Genomic DNA, 19,040 nt, shown 5'->3' on the forward strand with positions numbered 1-19,040 from the left:
TGTACACTGCAGGAGGCCAAAAAATGTTGGCTATACACTTATGTGAACTATGTCTCTCTGTTGTTTTAACTCATGAAATTGATCTCTTACAGGGAACTTTAGGAAAAATGTCTCAGTATGAAAAAAACAAAACCCTCTACAAGACAATGCTTTGATATCTAAAGCAGCGATCTTATCCAGAACTATCTCAAATGCTTTCTCTGCTCCCCCTCACAATTGCATCTAAACAGAAATCATGGATGAAACCAAGAGTATCACATACTGCTTTTAAATACTTTTAAATACTAAACTCAGGTTTGTGAATTACTGCATGTGTACAAGAGATATTTGCCAATAAGCATATTTAGACAGTAAAAAAATACCTTAACATTTATACCTAATTTACAAATATTCCAACGCGATAGAATTGAAGCTGGTGGCTTTATGTAGGAAATGCTAGTTACAGAGGTTGGAAAATGAACAGCAGTATGTAATAAGCCCTTGTTTAAAGGTATTAAATCAAAACCCAGAGAAATTCTTGTTTATACCTGTCCCCTATACTATCTATGTTTTTTCCTCTCCCTGCTTCTGCTTCTACTGCGTCTGCTCCTTTCTCTGTGTTCCACTTTACTGCACTTGTCCCCATAGCCTTCTCTACATTTTCCCCTCTCTCTGTGTGTATCTGTGCTGGGGCTTCTGGTTTCCTTTTTCCTGTGCCGCTCTTCACCAGGGCTTTGACTTGGACTTCTTCTTATGTGCCTTTGCCTGGAACTGCTGTGATTTGAGCATGGGCTTCTCCTGCTCCCTTCATTCATGTTTTGGCTTCTACTATCCTTCTCCTTTCTTTCAGTGTCTCTCGTGCTCGTGCTATGGTATCTGCTTGTGGACGTTCTTTCCTCCTCACAGGAGTTCCATTTGTTGTTCTCCGCAGAACTATCTCGCTTTAACAGCTTGTACTTCTCCCTGTCTTTGTCCTTGTTACCGTGACTACTGGAGAGATCTTCATAAAGTTTTTCCTTCCTCGTTTTTGCCTTTCCTTCTGAATCGCTGCTGCTGCTAGCCTCTGAACACTTGTCTTTTTTTCTTTTCTTAGAATCCATCTTCTTTTGTGCTGCTTTATCTCTGCTGTCAGTTTCGCTGTCACTGCTGCTTACTGAAGTCTCACTGGAGGATGAGGAAGAGGATCTCATCTTATGTTTCTTGTGTTTACTTTTGCTTTTTTTCTTTTGCTGTTTTTTTTTCTTTCTATCTTTCTTTTTCTTTTTCTTCTCTAGACGATCCAACTTCCTTTTGTTTTCAAAATAAAAGAGTGGCACACTCAGACATGTTAAGATATACAAGATTACAAAGTAATTGTCTTTCAAAGTTCACTACTTCTGATGACCTACACAGTAAATACACTAATTTTCATAAAAACACATTGAATTATTTTCCTTTTTTAGCAAAGTTTCATTTTAAAACTTCTAACCTGCATTACCCATAGTATGTAATCTACAGCTGCTCCCTCAAAACTGGAATATGATTTTTTAATTCCTTAATTTTCAAAAAGATAAGTAAGAGATGTCAATTTGGGCCTTGTAATTAGTAATAAATACATTCAGTAGTGCTTTTTTCCCCCTTGCCAGGCTGCTCTGGAGACTTTAGAAAATCATCGCTGCTTCTGTTTGTGCATTTTAAAAAGGTATTTTGAAAATGAAAAAAATGCAATTAGTATTCACTTTCTATTAATGATGAAAACTGAGACTAAAACGTAAGTCTTTGAGTTCTTTAGACAAATAATATAGATATTTCCAGTAACCTCTTTTTTCACAACTAGAATTATGTTTTCTATCTGTAAATATACAATATTCCATCACTCAGTACTATTCAACTACTTTCATGTAGTTTTTATTTTGCTTTCTGTATTTATGCTCAGAAAATCAGTGAGTGAATAGTGAAACTGCTTCCAGTGTATTAAAAAAATCCCTTCAGACTAATAAACCCTAAAGAACTCAAATATTTACTAAACTTCAACTTCTAAAATATAAAGGATTATAAAAATTTCAGTGTGTTGGGCCAGCAGAAGTTCAAACAAAAATAATCTTTTATATTACTCTAACTACATACACATTCCTTACTTAAAAGGAACACAAAGCATGTCAACTATTTTCAGAGAATTATTACAACTGTGAATACCATATGTAACTACTCACTACCTGCTTAGCTGTTCACCTTTTCCCCCTTCCCCTTTCACTCCCCACACACGTGACATCTTCTATCCTAAAAGCTTATTTTATCTGCATGCTTCTATGGGATCTACCTGCCAGTACTTAGTATTTTCGATTTTAAACATTTTGAGATTATTTCAGGATCACGTTGCAAATTGAGAGACAAAAAACCGTAAGTCAGCTGGCTCACAACATCAGCTGGATAAAAGCAAAGCACAGGAACCTCATTAACTCAGACCCACAGGGAGCAGTAAGCTGCAAGGCCTGACACAAGCCCAGGGAGCAGCTGGGCCAACCTTGGCCTTGGGGTACAGGGTCAGGTTCAGTTCAGCCACAAGGAGAAGATAAACTTTGTCAAGTTATAAACCAGTGAACAAAAGCGTAGAATTTATCATCACAAAAGAAGATGCTGTAAACAACAGAATGCCGAATAGTATTTTAAAATAGCAGCACAGCACCTCTAGTGAACCAACTAGTATTTCAGTATCCCAGTTAAACTGGAAATGAGCCCCAGTCAAAGGCATCAAAATTCGATTAAAATGAAACAAGTAGATTGAAAATCATGCTACATAATGCCAATTATGGTCAAGTGTATGTTAAAACAAAGCTGATTTTCTTCTGTACTGATGGTGCTAAATGGCACTAAACAGTTACAGTGGCAAACATGGATGTAGTCAGAACTACTGGTGATACATATCCCCTCCACTAGGTACCAGACCTACCTTAGAAGTTTCTGTTTTTGTTTGGTTGATAGTGACTTTAAAAATTCAACTTCCGGATCATCATCTCCTTCACTTGTAACGAACTCCTAGAAAAATGCAGTAAGACATTAGGTTCTTATAGATAAAAATAATATATTCCTTCAGTTTCTGTTTTAGAAATGCGTCTATATACCTTATTTTTGGACAGACACAAATATATAAGTCAGCCTAAGACACTGGTTAGAACAGAATACCCACTACCAAGTGAAAAACCCTGACATTCTCTCTCAGGGCTGAGTAGGTGTTATAATGCGGGGGCTATACAAGAGGAATTATTACCAACATATGAAAAAATCACTGCTAGGGAAAGAAACATTTCTCAAATAGTTAATAAAAATGAGCTGATTTTGAAGCCCACGATTCCCCAGGATAAGTCACTCCATTGTTATCATGCTTGGATGAATAGGTAAGACGCTAGTCCTGCTCGAACTCACAGTAATTTAAGCAAATTACTTTTCTGTCTCGGTTTAGTCATTAGGAAAATGGGTAACACATCTACTTCACTGTTGTGTTATTAGTCTTTAAATGTGCACAAAGTCTTCTAGCATTGCAAAATACTGTAATCATATAATCTACATACAGTAACACAATCAGCAAAGCAAAACTACTTTGAAGACCCTGAATTCCTCAAATTATGTGCATCTGGTACACCACAGTTCTCCACAGTGATGTTTTTAATTTTAGCCATACTCAGAAGACAAAAGAAGAAATAAAGATTAAAAAGCTCTTACAAAGAAACCCTAGCACACCTAACATAAAGCAAACATACTGGTATCAATATGATTCATTTAACAGTGCCCATATGCTTCATTTTTGGGGTACATAGCTTTTGCAAAGGTTCATCTATCTGTGAAGACACAATGAACTACTGATTTACTGAAGATTTCACGACCAGCTGTAGTCATCCCCTCTTTACTAGTGGTTTGACCATCCTGCCATATGAACAAAGGTTACTTCAAGGAGTGTGTCTTTCATTTTACACTTTTATTTAAGCACCTCAATTAGCACTACACTTTGAGTAGTCTAAGTAAAAGCAATTGAACCATTTTCACTCCCAGAAAAAAAATAACTGGAAAAATAGTGAATCAAGTCAAAAAACCCTTCAGATATAGCATACCTGGCAGTAATTATTTGTGCATACTGCCTCAAACTTCATCCAAAGGGCAGCACTGTATTACAAGTATGCAGCAGAAGCCCTAACCACCCCTTTATGAAAAATTCAATTTCTAGTCACCCAGAAGAGGGATTTAATTTATTATATGTGGTTTTAAAAGAAGTAATTTATGATTCACCATTCTGTATGAAACAAAGCTGGAAAACTAAGTTTTTTGACATTTTTCTACTAGTATAGCTATTCAGCTTTCCTATGGATATGCATATTTGAAAACATTAAGTAACAATTCACAAGCAATCACATTTAGATTTACAGACATTTTCAGCTTACTGGTAAAAAGATATTACCTGTGATGGATCATTTGCGGTCAAGTTTCTCCCCAGTACATTTTGTTTCAGTGCAAACCCACTGTTTCTCATCTCCGCTATTAGCTCCGAGGGGTGCATTGATGGCCCTGTTCACAAAAATCACAGTTTGAATGTATCATTTATATCTCTCTACCTTTTTTTGGACTCCACAGTAGGAATTCAGTTGAAGCTTTGTTAAGTAAAAGCACAGCTAAATCAACTCAATAATCTTCTGCTGAGCAAATAATCAGATATGATTTTCTAAAACAGCAGTCTGAAGATTCAGAATGGAAAATAATTGCATTTTTCTTTAAGTACAAGGGGATTCTCTTATGTAACTTTGTCATGTCGAAAACAATATATTAGATAAGTCTAGTAATATATTTTTATTATAGTAAAAGAGCACAGGAGATCTAAATAAAGCATATTAAATAAGACTCAGGTACCTCCTCCCCTTTAAAACAATGAGAAAATGTGCTTCTAACATGTCACTAATAACTAATTTTTCATAATGACACAAATTTTTGAACTTCAATGTAAAAAGCAACATTAGAAGAATACATATGGAATATAAAAACACATTAAAAACATCTATGTCCTTATTTATTCTAGGGATTGCCAAATATATATAGCCTCTAGACTGTTATCTCCTCAGAGATTTCTGGGTTTATTAGCTTAAAAACTATGCTATATTTTTCATTAGAGTAGGTGTTGGCATTGGGCACATGATTTCTTTCTTTCCAAAAATCTAACAAGGAGTAAAATATGGGATGTATCACTCAGACTTGACTGCATAATTTACAAACCTTGTAACTCACTCTTATGCTTTAATTGAATCCCTGTAATCATCAAAATGTCGTGTACTTGTCTGATTAGGTACTTTTTCTTCACCCTAAATATTCACTCTTTTGTGAGGTCACTTTCAGTAAATTAATTTCCCAGTTCCTTCACTAACCTTACTGTCAATGAACTGTGTAAGGTGAATCTAAATTAAAAGGAATGTAAATCAGTACATGGAGCACACATTCACTATTACTTCAGTAAACTACTGTAAATGGTAACATTAATTAGCCTTATTAAATGTACTGATTCTGCTCTGTGGCTTAAGACTTTCTTAGTTGTGAAGAGTGACAAAACTCATAGATTTTTAACAAAGACAAGTATAGAAAAATAAAGTGAGATTTTTGCTATAGAAAATATATGAAAAGCAATATAGCACTTTCTCAAAAGAAGTAAACTTTTTCTTAATTTTCCTGTATAATATATTGCATTGCAGAAATAAACAGGTCTACATGTAAAGCAGGAAGAACTAAAACAAAACTTTGGAAATGGTTTAAGGAGCCCCTGCGTTAATGACTTCCTTTTCACAAGCTCCTTATTTTTCCAAGCAAAAGAATTTTCAAATGCAATACCTCTTCTTAAGTAGGGGGTTATTTCCCATTCCCCCTGTACTCTACCCAAAGTGGTTTTCCTTTTTATGTGTTATAGTGTAATTGTGAGCTCACAATTAATGAATGTGTATAGGCCCTAGTGTCGACATTTTGGCATATTTCAAATTTCACAGCTTGGTGTGCTTGCCGAAGTTTACTCTGGCTGGAACAGAAACTGACATTAGACAGACACCTACTGACAGAATTTGGTACCAGAACAGGCCTTGATTTGAACAGTCCATATAAAACAGCCATACAATTCTGTCAAAAACCCTGTATAAGGAAGCCAAATGGAGACAAAGCATAGAGTCATGAAAGATTTCTCCACACCAAAGAAATCAAAATGCTTGACCAATTCAAACCTAGAATACTTCTATTATTCAAAGGCAGTTCCTCCCTATTATTCGAAGAGCCACTGCAGAAGTAACTTAACTTCTTAGGTATTCCTCTTCAGTGTTTCAGCACTGTACAGATTTTGGTGTATATACAATATTTTGGTGTGTATCCAGTACCTAATTGTTCTCATTAGTGTGATTAAATGCAACTTGTCCAAATCTACACAACAGACTTGCTAAAGAAACAAGACAGAAGCTGTAACTTTGTGGGTCCCTATGAGGACTATGGTCAGAATTGAGACCACAGAGACATGAAGGCACACTGGCCTTCAAAAGCGCAATTCAAAATTATTTTCCAGAAACAAACCATTTTGGTACTCTTTGTGCATAACACTGGCAAGAGGCAAGCAAAATAATTTCTTCTTTTTTAAGAGAAAGCTTGTAATGAATGCCCAACACTACTGATTTTTGTGCATCTGTTTCCTCGTATATTAATGATGTCAATGCGAAATTCATTGCTCCACCTACAGTATTTTAGTTGCAACGCAGTATTATCATGAGAAGGACAGTTACCAAACTACTGTTATTCCTATTTTGTGGATGTATACAAGCTGCATCAAATGCACCCACAGAAACTTGAGACAAAAGCTGCTTATGAAATAAATTATTCCTGTTTTGGTCCCCCTACAATTGTGAGTGAAACTGTAATTTAGGGATTCAGCCTAGCTTGTGAGGAGATGCAAGAATCTCCAAGAAGCTTTATTAAGTATGTTATTTTTACTATAATTTAAGATTTTAGTATACACTAGGAAATGAGATTCAGAAAATAAACCAAGCCCATAAATAGAAGTAGAGTCAAAACACAATCCTATCTGACAACTCTTGTGTGTGGAGACCCCAGCCAGACCCCATGACATGGGCAGTTGTTCAGAGTAGTTGATTATGGAAGACGCTTCCTTGCAGTATGGCATCTTTGCAGTTTAGAAAACTAACATTTTTGAGAGGATGAAACAGATGAAGCTGCTCACACTTTTTTTTTGAACAATGATGCCACTGAGCTTCTCAGAAGTTCTGCTGCCCAATGACAGCAAGACATCTGTAGAGATACAGTAGGGAGAAAACAATCCTGATATGGGAAGTCTAACGAGACTGTTTTCTACCTGGTTACAAGTTCAGGCTGGTAAGTTCAATTAAGTCATCATATTTGACAATGGCTGCACAACTTATCTGCAAACCTTTATTACTACCTCCTTTCTGCAACAGAACAAGAATCAAGAAAATGCTTATTCTCATAATTAAATTCCTTTGCTTGGAGTCAAAGGAATCAAATGCTTGGTGACTTTATTCTTCCATCCATACCTCAACAGACTGCTTTTGATTTATATTATAATGATATTGATAAGTAGATCTGATTTTCTTTGAAATACCAGTGATAGGTTGAGGTCTCTCAGGATTCCAGGGTGCAGCTATTTTATGTGACAGCATTGAGGTGTGTAACATGCTTCCTTTTGAGATGCTTTTTCACAGAATTCTAAAAGATGCCTATATCTGTGAGTAAACAATCACATTCTCATTTCCACATTATAAAATGTCATAGGAGATTCCTCCTGGCTAATGTAAATGGGAGAGACAAAGCCTGTAACAGAAACCCTAAAAACTGAACCCCACTTAACAGGGATTTGAAAAAAGCAACTTCTCAGAAGTGTCCTTGGCTTCCCTGTTAAGTAGTTAAAGCTTAAACCTTGATACCAGCAGGTTGCCTGGTAACCCAAAGTGGTAAATCTTTTCAGCCTGCCTTTAGCTTATGACCACGGTTGTGTCTTCACCCTCCAAGACTGTCAGAGAAAGCAGTACTTGGTATACCTGGCAGCCCTATGCTCCAGCTGAGTCATTAACAGTAAAACAGATGGTAAGACTGAGCTGAGAGGCTCTCAGGTGGCTAAAATCTTTGGCTATGATGATAGCTTATTATTCTTGAACAGCAGCCATCAGCTTGCAAAGACTCATTCCTATATCAGGCACAAAAATCTTTTATGTGCTATGAAAGTCAAACTCCTCACACAGGCTCATAGATTCCTTACAGACTTGTGAGACAGCCTGTGAAGAAGCTACCTCTGTGACCTCATACAGGTGAAAACATCTAGATATACTATGAGCTGGCAGAACTTTAGATACAGGAATCCTATAAAAATAGCTGATTGCTAAACTTCTGACAACTTAGTCTCTCACCATTCTTTCATCAGCAAACTAAAAATAAGTTCAAAGTTAAAATGTTTGATCATCTGTTTCTTATTCTTCCTGAAATAAGTCAAATACAGTACCTTGCTATTTTTGAATATGACTGTTAAGGTTATTTTCTGAAATTTGCATTTTGACAGGAAAAAAAAAAAAAGAAAAGAAAAAAAAAATCTTCAAAACTTTCCCAGACGCCACTTGGCTAAAACTAAACCATTTATCTGCTTTAGAACTAATTCATAGTCTTGGAAAAACTTTTTGTCACATAGTGTAATTAACTGCTTGTGAATATGACATCCATTTTTATGTATTAAGACAACTGACAACTTATATTTTCTGTAGTTACAGGTACTTAACATTATACTAAGGGCTTGCACAAAAAAACATCTCCATCCTTAAATAGTTAGTTTTTAAAGGAGTTTTTTGGCTATAGTAATTCTCAAGAAACTGTGTTGTTACACAAAGAGGTTACAGTTTCTTCCTGCTTCTTTCCACAGAAATTTTTGCTGCACTAATTCTCTCTGTTATCTTCTGTTCAAGATTCTATTTAAGGATACAATTTAGCTAGCTCACTTGACTCAAAATCTGGGGTACCAATCTAGAAACTCAAAACATGCAATGAAGTGTGAAGACTCAGATCTTATAGCTGCAATAAATATTCTGTTCTGTCTGTACTTCTCTTGATGCTCTAAATGCAGAGTGCATGTAACATTCTTGTTTTCAGAATGTTTTCTCTAGGAGGCTTAGGCACCTTTAGGAGAGTAATGCCAGCTGTAAAATACCATCTAGCAGGCCTCCATTACAACCTCTAAAGCACATTTTTCTAATTATTCAATATGAGGGAACAGTATGCTAAGATACTTTGTCATAACAACTGTGATTAAATACCACTTTTTCTGCAATAGCTTCAGTGGCAGTGAGGACAGACCATCAAGTTATGTTTGCCAGTATCACTAAAAATAGCAGCTTTACTTCCACCTACCCATGATACACAGTCTTGACAGTATTTGCCCAATTTACTGATAAAATACTGTCACCAGTGCAGAAAAGCAAAATGAATTATTCTTTACAATCAATCAAGTTTTAAATGGATCTTTATTGTGGAATATAAATGGAAAGCAAAGACATAAGAAACAATAATACTGTAAACATTACTGCCATCTTTGGCAGGGGAAATGACGGCAAGCAGTTGTACTTACATTGTGGCTGCAGTTACAGAACTATATGATATTTAAGGTTGTATGTATGTTTTGTTTTTTATTCTATGCATTGTTACACAATTAAATAGAGTACATTATTAAATAGAGTACACTATATAAAACTTAATGGAAAATTTTCCAGTAGAAAATACTGGAAAAAATAGATATGTCATGGTGTCATTTTAATTGCAACTATTTACCTTTACTTCAACTACTGCTCATTTTGCATTATCATCCAAACAGAGTATTTAGAATATGGCTTTTAGAACAGGCTTTTCTCTCTTTCTGAAAATGTGTTCTGGCATGGGATATCTTTTAGTTTATAAATGTGATAATTTTAATCTAAAAACATCACAATCATCACACCATCACACTTCTCCTAACTTGGTAAGAGAGGTAATTTACATGAAATGTAAATATAGCAAACTTTTGTATCTGCTATCAATTTGCCAGATATGTCATGGTCAGTAAACTCCATGCTACTATGCTTAAAACTTAATTTATGAATCAAGGATAAGATACTCTCAAGGCTTCTCTTTTATTGCTACACATTTTTTGATAGCAAAGTAGGCCTAAAGCATGTTGTCACCATCCTTTCTCATAGGCAGCTTGGACCACGTGAGGCCGTAACTCCTCCAAACTGAAATTTATTTGGTTTTCTACACAACAGTGGTACTAAAGCCATGCTTTGCTGTGGAAAAGTAGATAAATAAATACCTGCAGAGTACAAAACCACCTCTTTTGAATTAACTAGGCTTCAGAAAACATTCTGATGGTAGGTTTCAGTCTAGCACACAACATATCAATATACTCTGAATGCAGAATGTTACCTTTTTTTGGGTGGTAGTAAAGACATATGATACAATGCTTTATAGGTTTTGCTTTAAAAGAGAAAGTACCTCTAAAATTAGAATAGAAAGTTGTGTCAATACATCCATATACTTTCTTGTTCTGTCCACCAGGTTTTGTGTGGCTTTTGTTAATATGGAAATTGAGCAAAAATAGAAAAAAAATCACAGACCAAGCTTAATCACACTCCATAGTCTGTGAACTTTTACTGGGGTTGTGATAAGAGATGAGAGTAGGCACTTATTTTATCTATAGGACAAAGAACTATTATCAAAATTATGTGATCATGACACACAGTAAACTCATGCTGCCTCCACTAATTCAGAATCAATCATCTTTTACTGACAATTTTTTCATCTATTTCAGAGATGAGTGCATTCAGACCATATTTACACTTCAAAGCAACTGCTGCAGTTGGCATTGAGAGAAATCAATGACTAAAACCTCTGGCTTTTAATTAGCTCTCCTTCAGTGGGCCTACAGTTTAACTGTATTTAACACTTTAGCACAGAATTTGGTGCCATTTGCCATGCTTTTGTGATACGGTATTTCAGAGAAACCTGAGTTTCCTTTTTACTTTTTTGGAGTACTAAAAACCATTTAACATTATCAAACTGCTATTGGAATCTATCGCTTAAATGCTAAGCACAAGATTTCTCATAGAATCTGTATTTTATGCATTCACAACAAACACCAAGGCTTCTGAAACATAAATGGAGGATTATTCTAAAATGTGACAGTTCTTAAACTATGTGAAGATTTAGTTAAGGTTCCTACTGTTTACAATCAAAGGTCTCAGCTGCAGACCATAAAGGAAGGTTTCACACACTGTATGTTTCTACAGATGACCATTTATACAAATATTCACAGTTAACATATTCAAATACCTTTTCTTGGTTATTACAAATTCAAAAGAACATTTTAAAAAAATTCCTGTGTTCCTAATACAATGCAGACTTTTCTCTGTTGGGAAAAAAGGTGCTGTAATTGTCACTGGGAAACTGCAGTGAGATGCAGACATAATGTAACATAAACATAGATTTCATTTTTTGCTGTCTCCATGTGACTGGTAATTTCAATGATTACTCTGGAAATGTATTTCACCTAAAAGCTTAATATCAGTGGAACACACTAAGTCTTAGGTAGATGGAAACAAGACCCACAGTTAGCTTAGGGGCACTCGGGAGATGAAAAGAGAGGGTGCAAACCCCAGAACTGGGTAATGAGCCTTTAGAAGGCTGCACCTGCACAGCTATACCTAGAGTGGCTTTATCTTGTTAGACCATAAGACATTAGATACACAGACATATTGCTCCATTAGACTTTCACCTTTATTTGCCTGAATTTTCCACAACATGCTAAGCACTTTACAGTACTTTTTCCTTAGTAATTTCATGGCATGGATCTTATATAGAGCCAGTCAGCTGTAAGAAATGCAAAGTAGTCCACAGCAGAGAGGATGCCCAGCACTCTCCAGGTTTAGCTTTCATAGGCCAAGAGTGCAAGAACACCTTTTAACTTTACCCTCCCACTTCTAACTATGCTGTTCATACAATTTGAGACACTAGCCTCACTTCCTAAGATAGTATACCTGTCTTCATAAGAAAGAAAAGATCCATAGTGGGTTCTTTGTTCTAAAAACCATATAATAAAAGTTGTAAGCATTCAAGCTTTCATAGCTTTTTAGTAATCCCTCCCCCCATCTGCCCAAACCATAATTGAACAGGATAGATTGCAGGAAAGAAGGGAAAGGAAAAAAAATATTCAGTTTGTCCTAACTTCACCTGACTAAGAAAGTCACAGGCAATTCTGAAGTGAAATAACAGTATTATTTCAAAACACTTTGTACAGGACACCTAATGATCTCTGTTCCAATCATTTTAATGGCTTTTCAGGATTCACAAAAAAACCTCACAAACCCCAACATATGCTCCTGGTTAATGATAAGAAAGGATTGTAAAAACAGGCAAACTTTGAGATGCCAGTGAGCTGGTTTTTTTTTTTGCTAGTATGCATTCCATATTTTCTCCATGCATATATACACAATGGCACATAAAGTCAGAATCACAACCGATACTTTCATCTTGTGTGAACTTTGAAAGTTAGGATTTTATCAGTAAAACACTCTGTAAATCAGTTTAGTCCAAAGAAGCATTTTGATTGCCTAATTTACCTTTGTAAAGGAGAAGCAAATCTTCTAAGTTGGTCTCTGTAAGCCTCACAGCTGGAACATTCTAACACTACTTTGCAGTTTTCAATGATCAAAGTAAGTTACTTTATATCTAAAACTAAGAATTCATAATAGAAATAATGCAACACCAGGGGGTGCAGTTATCATGCAATAATTACACTCCTGGGAGATTACAGACAAGGCTGTACCCCAGGGGTGTGATTATCCCATGATAACCACATCCACTGAAATTGCCTTATTGAAAAAATAATCTCTAGTCACTGGTGAGATATTATTCAATAGGTGCTTTTTAATGGTAAGATTATTATTTTTTCATACGAATTACCAGCTAGATTAGTAAAATAGTCCCAGAAGCAAAATAATCAATGCCCAAGTTAAGGGCATTGTAACTATTTTTGTTTGCTGAAGCACTGCAATGTATGTCAGATCTTGAAAGACAGCAGAACACAGTTCTGTGCCACAGACATCCTCTGCCCTGAAGCAGTTTCACTGGAGGAAACTGAAGGCTGTGACTGGTCCTTGCACACGAAATATTCAACACTAAATCTGACACAGCAATTGCCAACCAGTTTTATGTGTCAAGAGGAACATTACAACGTAGTCTTCACATCAGATTAAAAGACAGCTATTCTTCTGCTGAAATGACAGAATCACAGTTTATAAGATTCATGGGAAAGAAAAAGCCTATATTGGACAAGATGTGACAAGGAAAAAAATCTCAGTTAATAATTCTTCTTTTTCCTTATGAAGAAACAGAGCAGGGACTTTAGATAAGTCAACTAAATCAGACACGAGTTTAACTTTAATTTATTTGCAGTCAAACATTTCCTCTGGTGCTGAAAAAAAGAATGACTCCAAACAAGACATTTTGTTTCACTCTTTCTGAAGCAGGAATAAATTAGAACAAAACCAAAACTGAACTTGTATCAAGGCCTGCTACAAATCTTTGACAGGGAAGCCAGACCGTTTTTTAAAACCTATTTCTGCAGAAATTAGTGATGCCAGTGTGCTTAGCACACTTATCAGATTCAGAACCATGAAGCCCAATGTTCCTATGCCCTGACTGGGCAGAGATTCATCACCGGCCAGGATGCTCAGCAGCCATGGACCAGAGCCTTCCAGCACTGTGCTGATGCATGGTATGCTCCAGCAAGGGAGAGTATTTGCAAAGTTTGAAGAATTCTAACCTAAATTTAGCTAGGCTAACTACCACGCACTGCCAAAAAAAATTATTCCGTTTCAATTTGCATGAAAAGGATGTAAGATTGACTTCTATTAGGATGAAAAGATTATAAATCAGAAGAAATAAAGCACTACCAAGTAAGTAACTTCAAAGCAATAGAATTATTTTCAAAGAATATTTTAAAAAATCAAAATATTTGCTCTTAAAAAAAATGTTTAGTTATTTGGAACTTAAATGTGGTCCTTCTAATACAATTCATTTCCTAAACTAACTGGAATCGTTGTACATTGACTACTGTACTAAAATTTTACTCTAGTTTCACCTTTCTTCCTTTATCTCTATTTCTTATCTGTACCCTTTCATTTATGAGACAATATTTATATTTCAATTTCCTGAAACACCAGCTAGAAAGAAGTTTTCGACTGCTTTCTAAATATGGCAATACTTCCTAAGCTTTGAAAGTACTGTATGCTCTAATAATTTAGCCAAACGTTTTCAACTTTCTGAGAGCTCATTGCAAATGTATTTTTACACACTCAGTTATTAAAAAGCCCAGACAAATAAATTCAGTATATATTCCAGACCTGCTGCATACTACCAGTAAGCACTGCCTATCCTTAAAACCCCTATTCACTGCCCTGTTCAGAGACATGTGTTTTAACCTCTACATTTTAGAAATGGACAAAATGCTTCAGAAAAATTGAACAAACTCTACCTGACCTTCGAAGCCAAATAGTTTTGGACCTTTTTTTTCCTGTTGCTAACAACCACAATAAACAAATACTGTGGACTATTTCCATGTTTTTTTACCAGCTTTCTAAGCATAAGGAGACACTTTGTGACACATGGAGGAGGGGGTGCTTGCAAAGCAATTCATGTGCAATTCAACTTGTTTCAAGTGCAAGGGATTTTTTTAAATCATCATCTAATCATCAGTTCACAAAACACAGAACGGTTTAATAAAAGGACGATCTCATAAAAAGTCTCTGTCCCTTCCAAAGTAGTATTTTCTGGAGTTATAGCCAGTCTAAAGAACAGTGTGGCAACGGACATTTTTGCAGTACTACAAAGCAATAAAAAATATCAGGAATTTAGTCTAAAAAGCAGCTGAGGAGTGTATGCAATTACTGATAAAGAGAAGCAGGAAGAAACAGAGCTTGGGGAGGTGTACAGCACAGAGCAACAGAATAAAGTTCTTGGAGGTGGAAACAGATGCAGCAGAGCTAGCTGTGGATCTGCAGCACTGTAACAACCGGGCTGAACTCTCAGCAATGCAAAGTAATTGCTCCCATCCCAGCCAACACAGAACTGCTGTCAGGGTTTCAACAACAACAAAACCCCCCATATACTTATTTTAAAAATACGTGGCATACACTTTAACATACCATGTGGATGAATTATGAGTCTTAAGAGAAGCAGTGAATTCAAGAATTTATGTTGTCACTTAACTGTACTGCTTCATTTACACACATTTCCAGAAGTCATCAAAGGAATGTAAGTTGTTATTAAATCAGATGAAGTTTTAGAAAAGTTGATGAAAGGTTTGTATTCCTGAGGCTAGAAAAAGCAGACAACCTTTTATTTGATGTTGTAATTAATATTACCACTTTCTCTAAGCCTTGTATTTGCTATTAAATCAAGAACTTTAAGCTTTACCTACAGTGTTCTTACAAAGTTTCCCTGCAAGAAAGAGAAAGCAGCAGTATCATTACAGCTGACTATTCAAATTCAAGAACAGCGTCTTACAAATTATATATACAAATCCTGATCTGTCGCCCACCCCTACTCCCTGAAAATCCTTCCTCAGCCTACAAGAGTCTAAGCTCAGCATAGCACACTGTCTTCTAAGTTCCAGAGCTGAAAATGAGAGAGCACTGGCACAGTCTGAGAACATCTAAGTACTTCTACACCATTTTCCTTCATGCAAAATTCATCATATATGCTAAATGCTCTCTTTATGCTTAGAAAGACAGTTTGAAATGCCATCTGGGGGACATCTCTTCAAGTGGGAAACACCCACAGCAGTCAAACGTTGCCCACACCGATATAGAGAGTTCAGTAAGGTTTGAAACAAGCAGCTATTCTTCTACTGACACTGCAGAGTGTCTGTATTACACTGTAACAAATAATAAGGAATGCACATTCAGGTTTGTGCAAGCACATAAAAATATTCTGCTTTTTCAACTAAACACCCCTAAAATTGACCCACATCATTTGAACTGAGGTGTGGACAGTGAGTTCTGTAGCACAAAAGCATCTCTGACATGCAAGAGCTGCACCATATTCTAAGCACAATTTTTTTCTACTGTAAGACTCATGCAAGAAAAAGTGATTTAACCTTATAACCAACTGGACAGAAAGGCTGAGCAAGTCAACTACAGGATGAGTAATACAATGGCATAATCACCAGACAATGCCTAAAAAGACAGGAGAGTAAGAGGCACCACTTCTTATAACTCAAATCTTCCAGGCCTCATTCCAAAGAAACTATGTTTCTATGTGACCTAAATCTGAAAAACAAGCTTGTTAGTAGCCTAAATATGTAACAAAACTAGGAGCTGCTACATAAAATTGATAATCTGGAATGAAGACAGAAGAAAAGCAGAAACCATGGAGTGTGTGCAACTCGATGTAATGATATCCCTGCAAAACCCAAGACACAACACGTGACTTCAAAGCAAAGTACAGCAAGGCTGAAGACTCATCCACACTACCTGATGTTTCTTTAATATGCCCCAATTTTAAGAAACTTATAAGCAACTTGGTAAACTTACAGAAAAAAAGTACTGTAGGCAAAAAACAATATTCAATTTGAATGTTCATACCTACTTCTTCAAACATAATCTAGCACTAACTGTGCTGTGTAACAGGAGAGCTAATAGAAGAAAAAATAAAATTGTAGCTCGAGAAGAAAAAAGAAGTCAAATGAAGGGAAACCAGAAATTTGGAAATCTAGGTTTCAATTGCTTGTCCAGTTACATAAATACATATTTTTAAAAAGCCCACAAACCTCTCCTTTTTACTAAGTGAATAACAAAGATACAATGATATATTCCATCTTAGCCAAGCAGTTTGTTTAAATCTGAACTGTGACAGTCTTTGACAATCCATTCATTTTTTTGGTGAAACAAATTTTGTCATTCTGATCTAAAGTCTCATTGCAGCTTCTCAGTTTTAGGATCAAAGCAATACAGAATCTTTTTTAAATGAGTTAATAATTAGAAAATTAGGTCCCTGCAATATGAAATAATTAACTAAAACTTGTGGATCCTACATTTGGAATTCACTGTTTTCCAGATTTCATCAGCTCTCTGAAATATGATAAACTTAAACCTTCTAAAATGAAACATGATAAGCTCCCCCCACATGTCTAACCAGAACTTTAAAAACCATTCACTGCCTACCTGAACCATCACTGGAGACTGAACTTGCATTGATTCCAGAAAGACCAAATAAGGGACACTCTCGATCAGTGTTTATGTGACCCCACTTGTGGCATTTAATGCATCTCACATTCCGCACCTAAAGGCAACAAAGCCAATTGACACAATTTAGTCACCAATACAGCTGAGTGTTAACAGGAATGTCTGTATCATTAGGCATAAGAGAAGCCTTTGAACCCACTGAAAAAGAGATGATAAAATTCAGAGTCCATGTGAAAGCTCTGCAGTCAGACAACATTTGAAATGCACCCCAGACATCACAGAGTGAAATTCAGTAACTTGCCTGGATACCAAAGGGCTGATCTCTGATATTCATATCATCCTTAGCGTATCTGTACACAAACACAAGAGAAAACAAATCCTCCATTCACTACTATTTTCTAAAAGACATCATATACAAAACCTTTTATATATACAAAACTTTTACCCATTTCAGAGGTATAATTTCTATAAATGTTGTTTTTAATGCATTTTCAAATATGGATGTAAAAATCAAATTAAAATAAAGCTGAGCAAGGAAATAGTTCCAGGTTAACAGGGTTTGCTAATTAAGTGTCAGGACGTAATAAGATCACACAAGTGACCTGCTCAAAAATAAAACAGGGGAAAAAAGGGACAAAAAGAGAAGTATAAGAAAAAAATCCAGATATCTTACTTTTCTCGAGGAGCAACTTTTTGCCATTCAAATTTGTATTCAGTCTCTCCTTCTTGCTATAAAACAGAAAACATGGTAAGTTTGAAGTTTTTCAGAATACATTTTAAGCAAGCAAGAAGAAAACATAAAGAAATAATGGAATTAAATACCTCTTTTGTTTCCTCTTTGAATTTTCAGAAAGCATGCAAAGAAAATAAATAATGCATTAATTATATATGTAAAATCCAGATGGTGTTCCCCCCCTAAGCTAAAGAAAAAACATTTTATGGTTTATACTAATCAATAGTGCAAATACTCAGGAGTAGCTTTATATAAATAGAGTGCGCTTACAAATAACCAGCCTCTAGTATATAGCTTTAAATCCTGTAAATCTAGAATCACCTTCTAAAACTATGCTGATTTGTTACACAAATAAAAAAACTTCACTTTTTGCAAAAGTAGCAACAATACTTAATTAAAAGATACTTTTAAAAATGTTTAGCAATAATTTCTGCTTTGAAATTACATTTCCTCTCAGCTTAAGAGATTACTATTAGAGCTTCTAAAATTAAATAATTGCAAAACTTGGTATACAAGAATGAGTCCATCCAAGCATTTCCAAGTGATTTCATGCAAATGGGAAAGAGGCATTTTAAAGGGAACATGTTTTCTCTTAGAGGAACTGTATTTTCTCACTTCTTTATTTATGTTCAGATCTTGCTAAAATTAAATTATTGATATGAGTGTCCACCAGGCATTTAGAAACTTCGATTTATGACACTACTAGACAGTTATAGACTCACCAAACACAGATCAGGCAGCACTTTTGGCTACTGAATTTCAGCATTTACTATTTTTATAACTTCTGATAATTAATTTCTTGCTCTGGTATTTATTATGTTTCACAAACATCAAGCTGAATTACAGGGGTAACTTCTAAACAAAAGCCACCTGCTAGTTCTGAAAAGGAGAGTCAGCCAAAATACAGGTTTGTGTTGTCTGAGTCGTTGCCTTGGTAAGGTCTATTCCTCCTCATCCAATGGCTTTATAATTGGCTAAAGGAGCATCCTTGGTCGAGGACAGAATATATGCCATTTCCTGGAAAGATATTTATCTGGTCTTCACTTCACATT

General features: G+C 35.6%; 1 protein-coding gene across 1 annotated transcript in view; it reads right to left on the reverse strand.

Annotated features, from left to right (window-relative positions):
• Positions 1-19,040, reverse strand: part of CIRSR (corepressor of RBPJ and splicing regulator) — a 20,883-nt gene continuing 1,843 nt past the window's right edge. The window contains exons 4-10 of the mRNA XM_002198996.7: positions 18,078-18,091; positions 17,929-17,984; positions 17,557-17,605; positions 17,235-17,352; positions 4,409-4,515; positions 2,909-2,994; positions 1-1,266 (exon numbers count right to left, since the gene is read on the reverse strand). Coding sequence (XP_002199032.3) covers positions 540-1,266; positions 2,909-2,994; positions 4,409-4,515; positions 17,235-17,352; positions 17,557-17,605; positions 17,929-17,984; positions 18,078-18,091 — 1,157 coding nt within the window. The 3' untranslated portion in view covers positions 1-539. The remainder of the gene's footprint in view (positions 1,267-2,908; positions 2,995-4,408; positions 4,516-17,234; positions 17,353-17,556; positions 17,606-17,928; positions 17,985-18,077; positions 18,092-19,040) is intronic.

This window comes from Taeniopygia guttata, chromosome 7, assembly GCF_048771995.1.
Source record: "Taeniopygia guttata chromosome 7, bTaeGut7.mat, whole genome shotgun sequence".
In the NCBI taxonomy this organism is placed as follows: Eukaryota; Metazoa; Chordata; class Aves; order Passeriformes; family Estrildidae; genus Taeniopygia; species Taeniopygia guttata.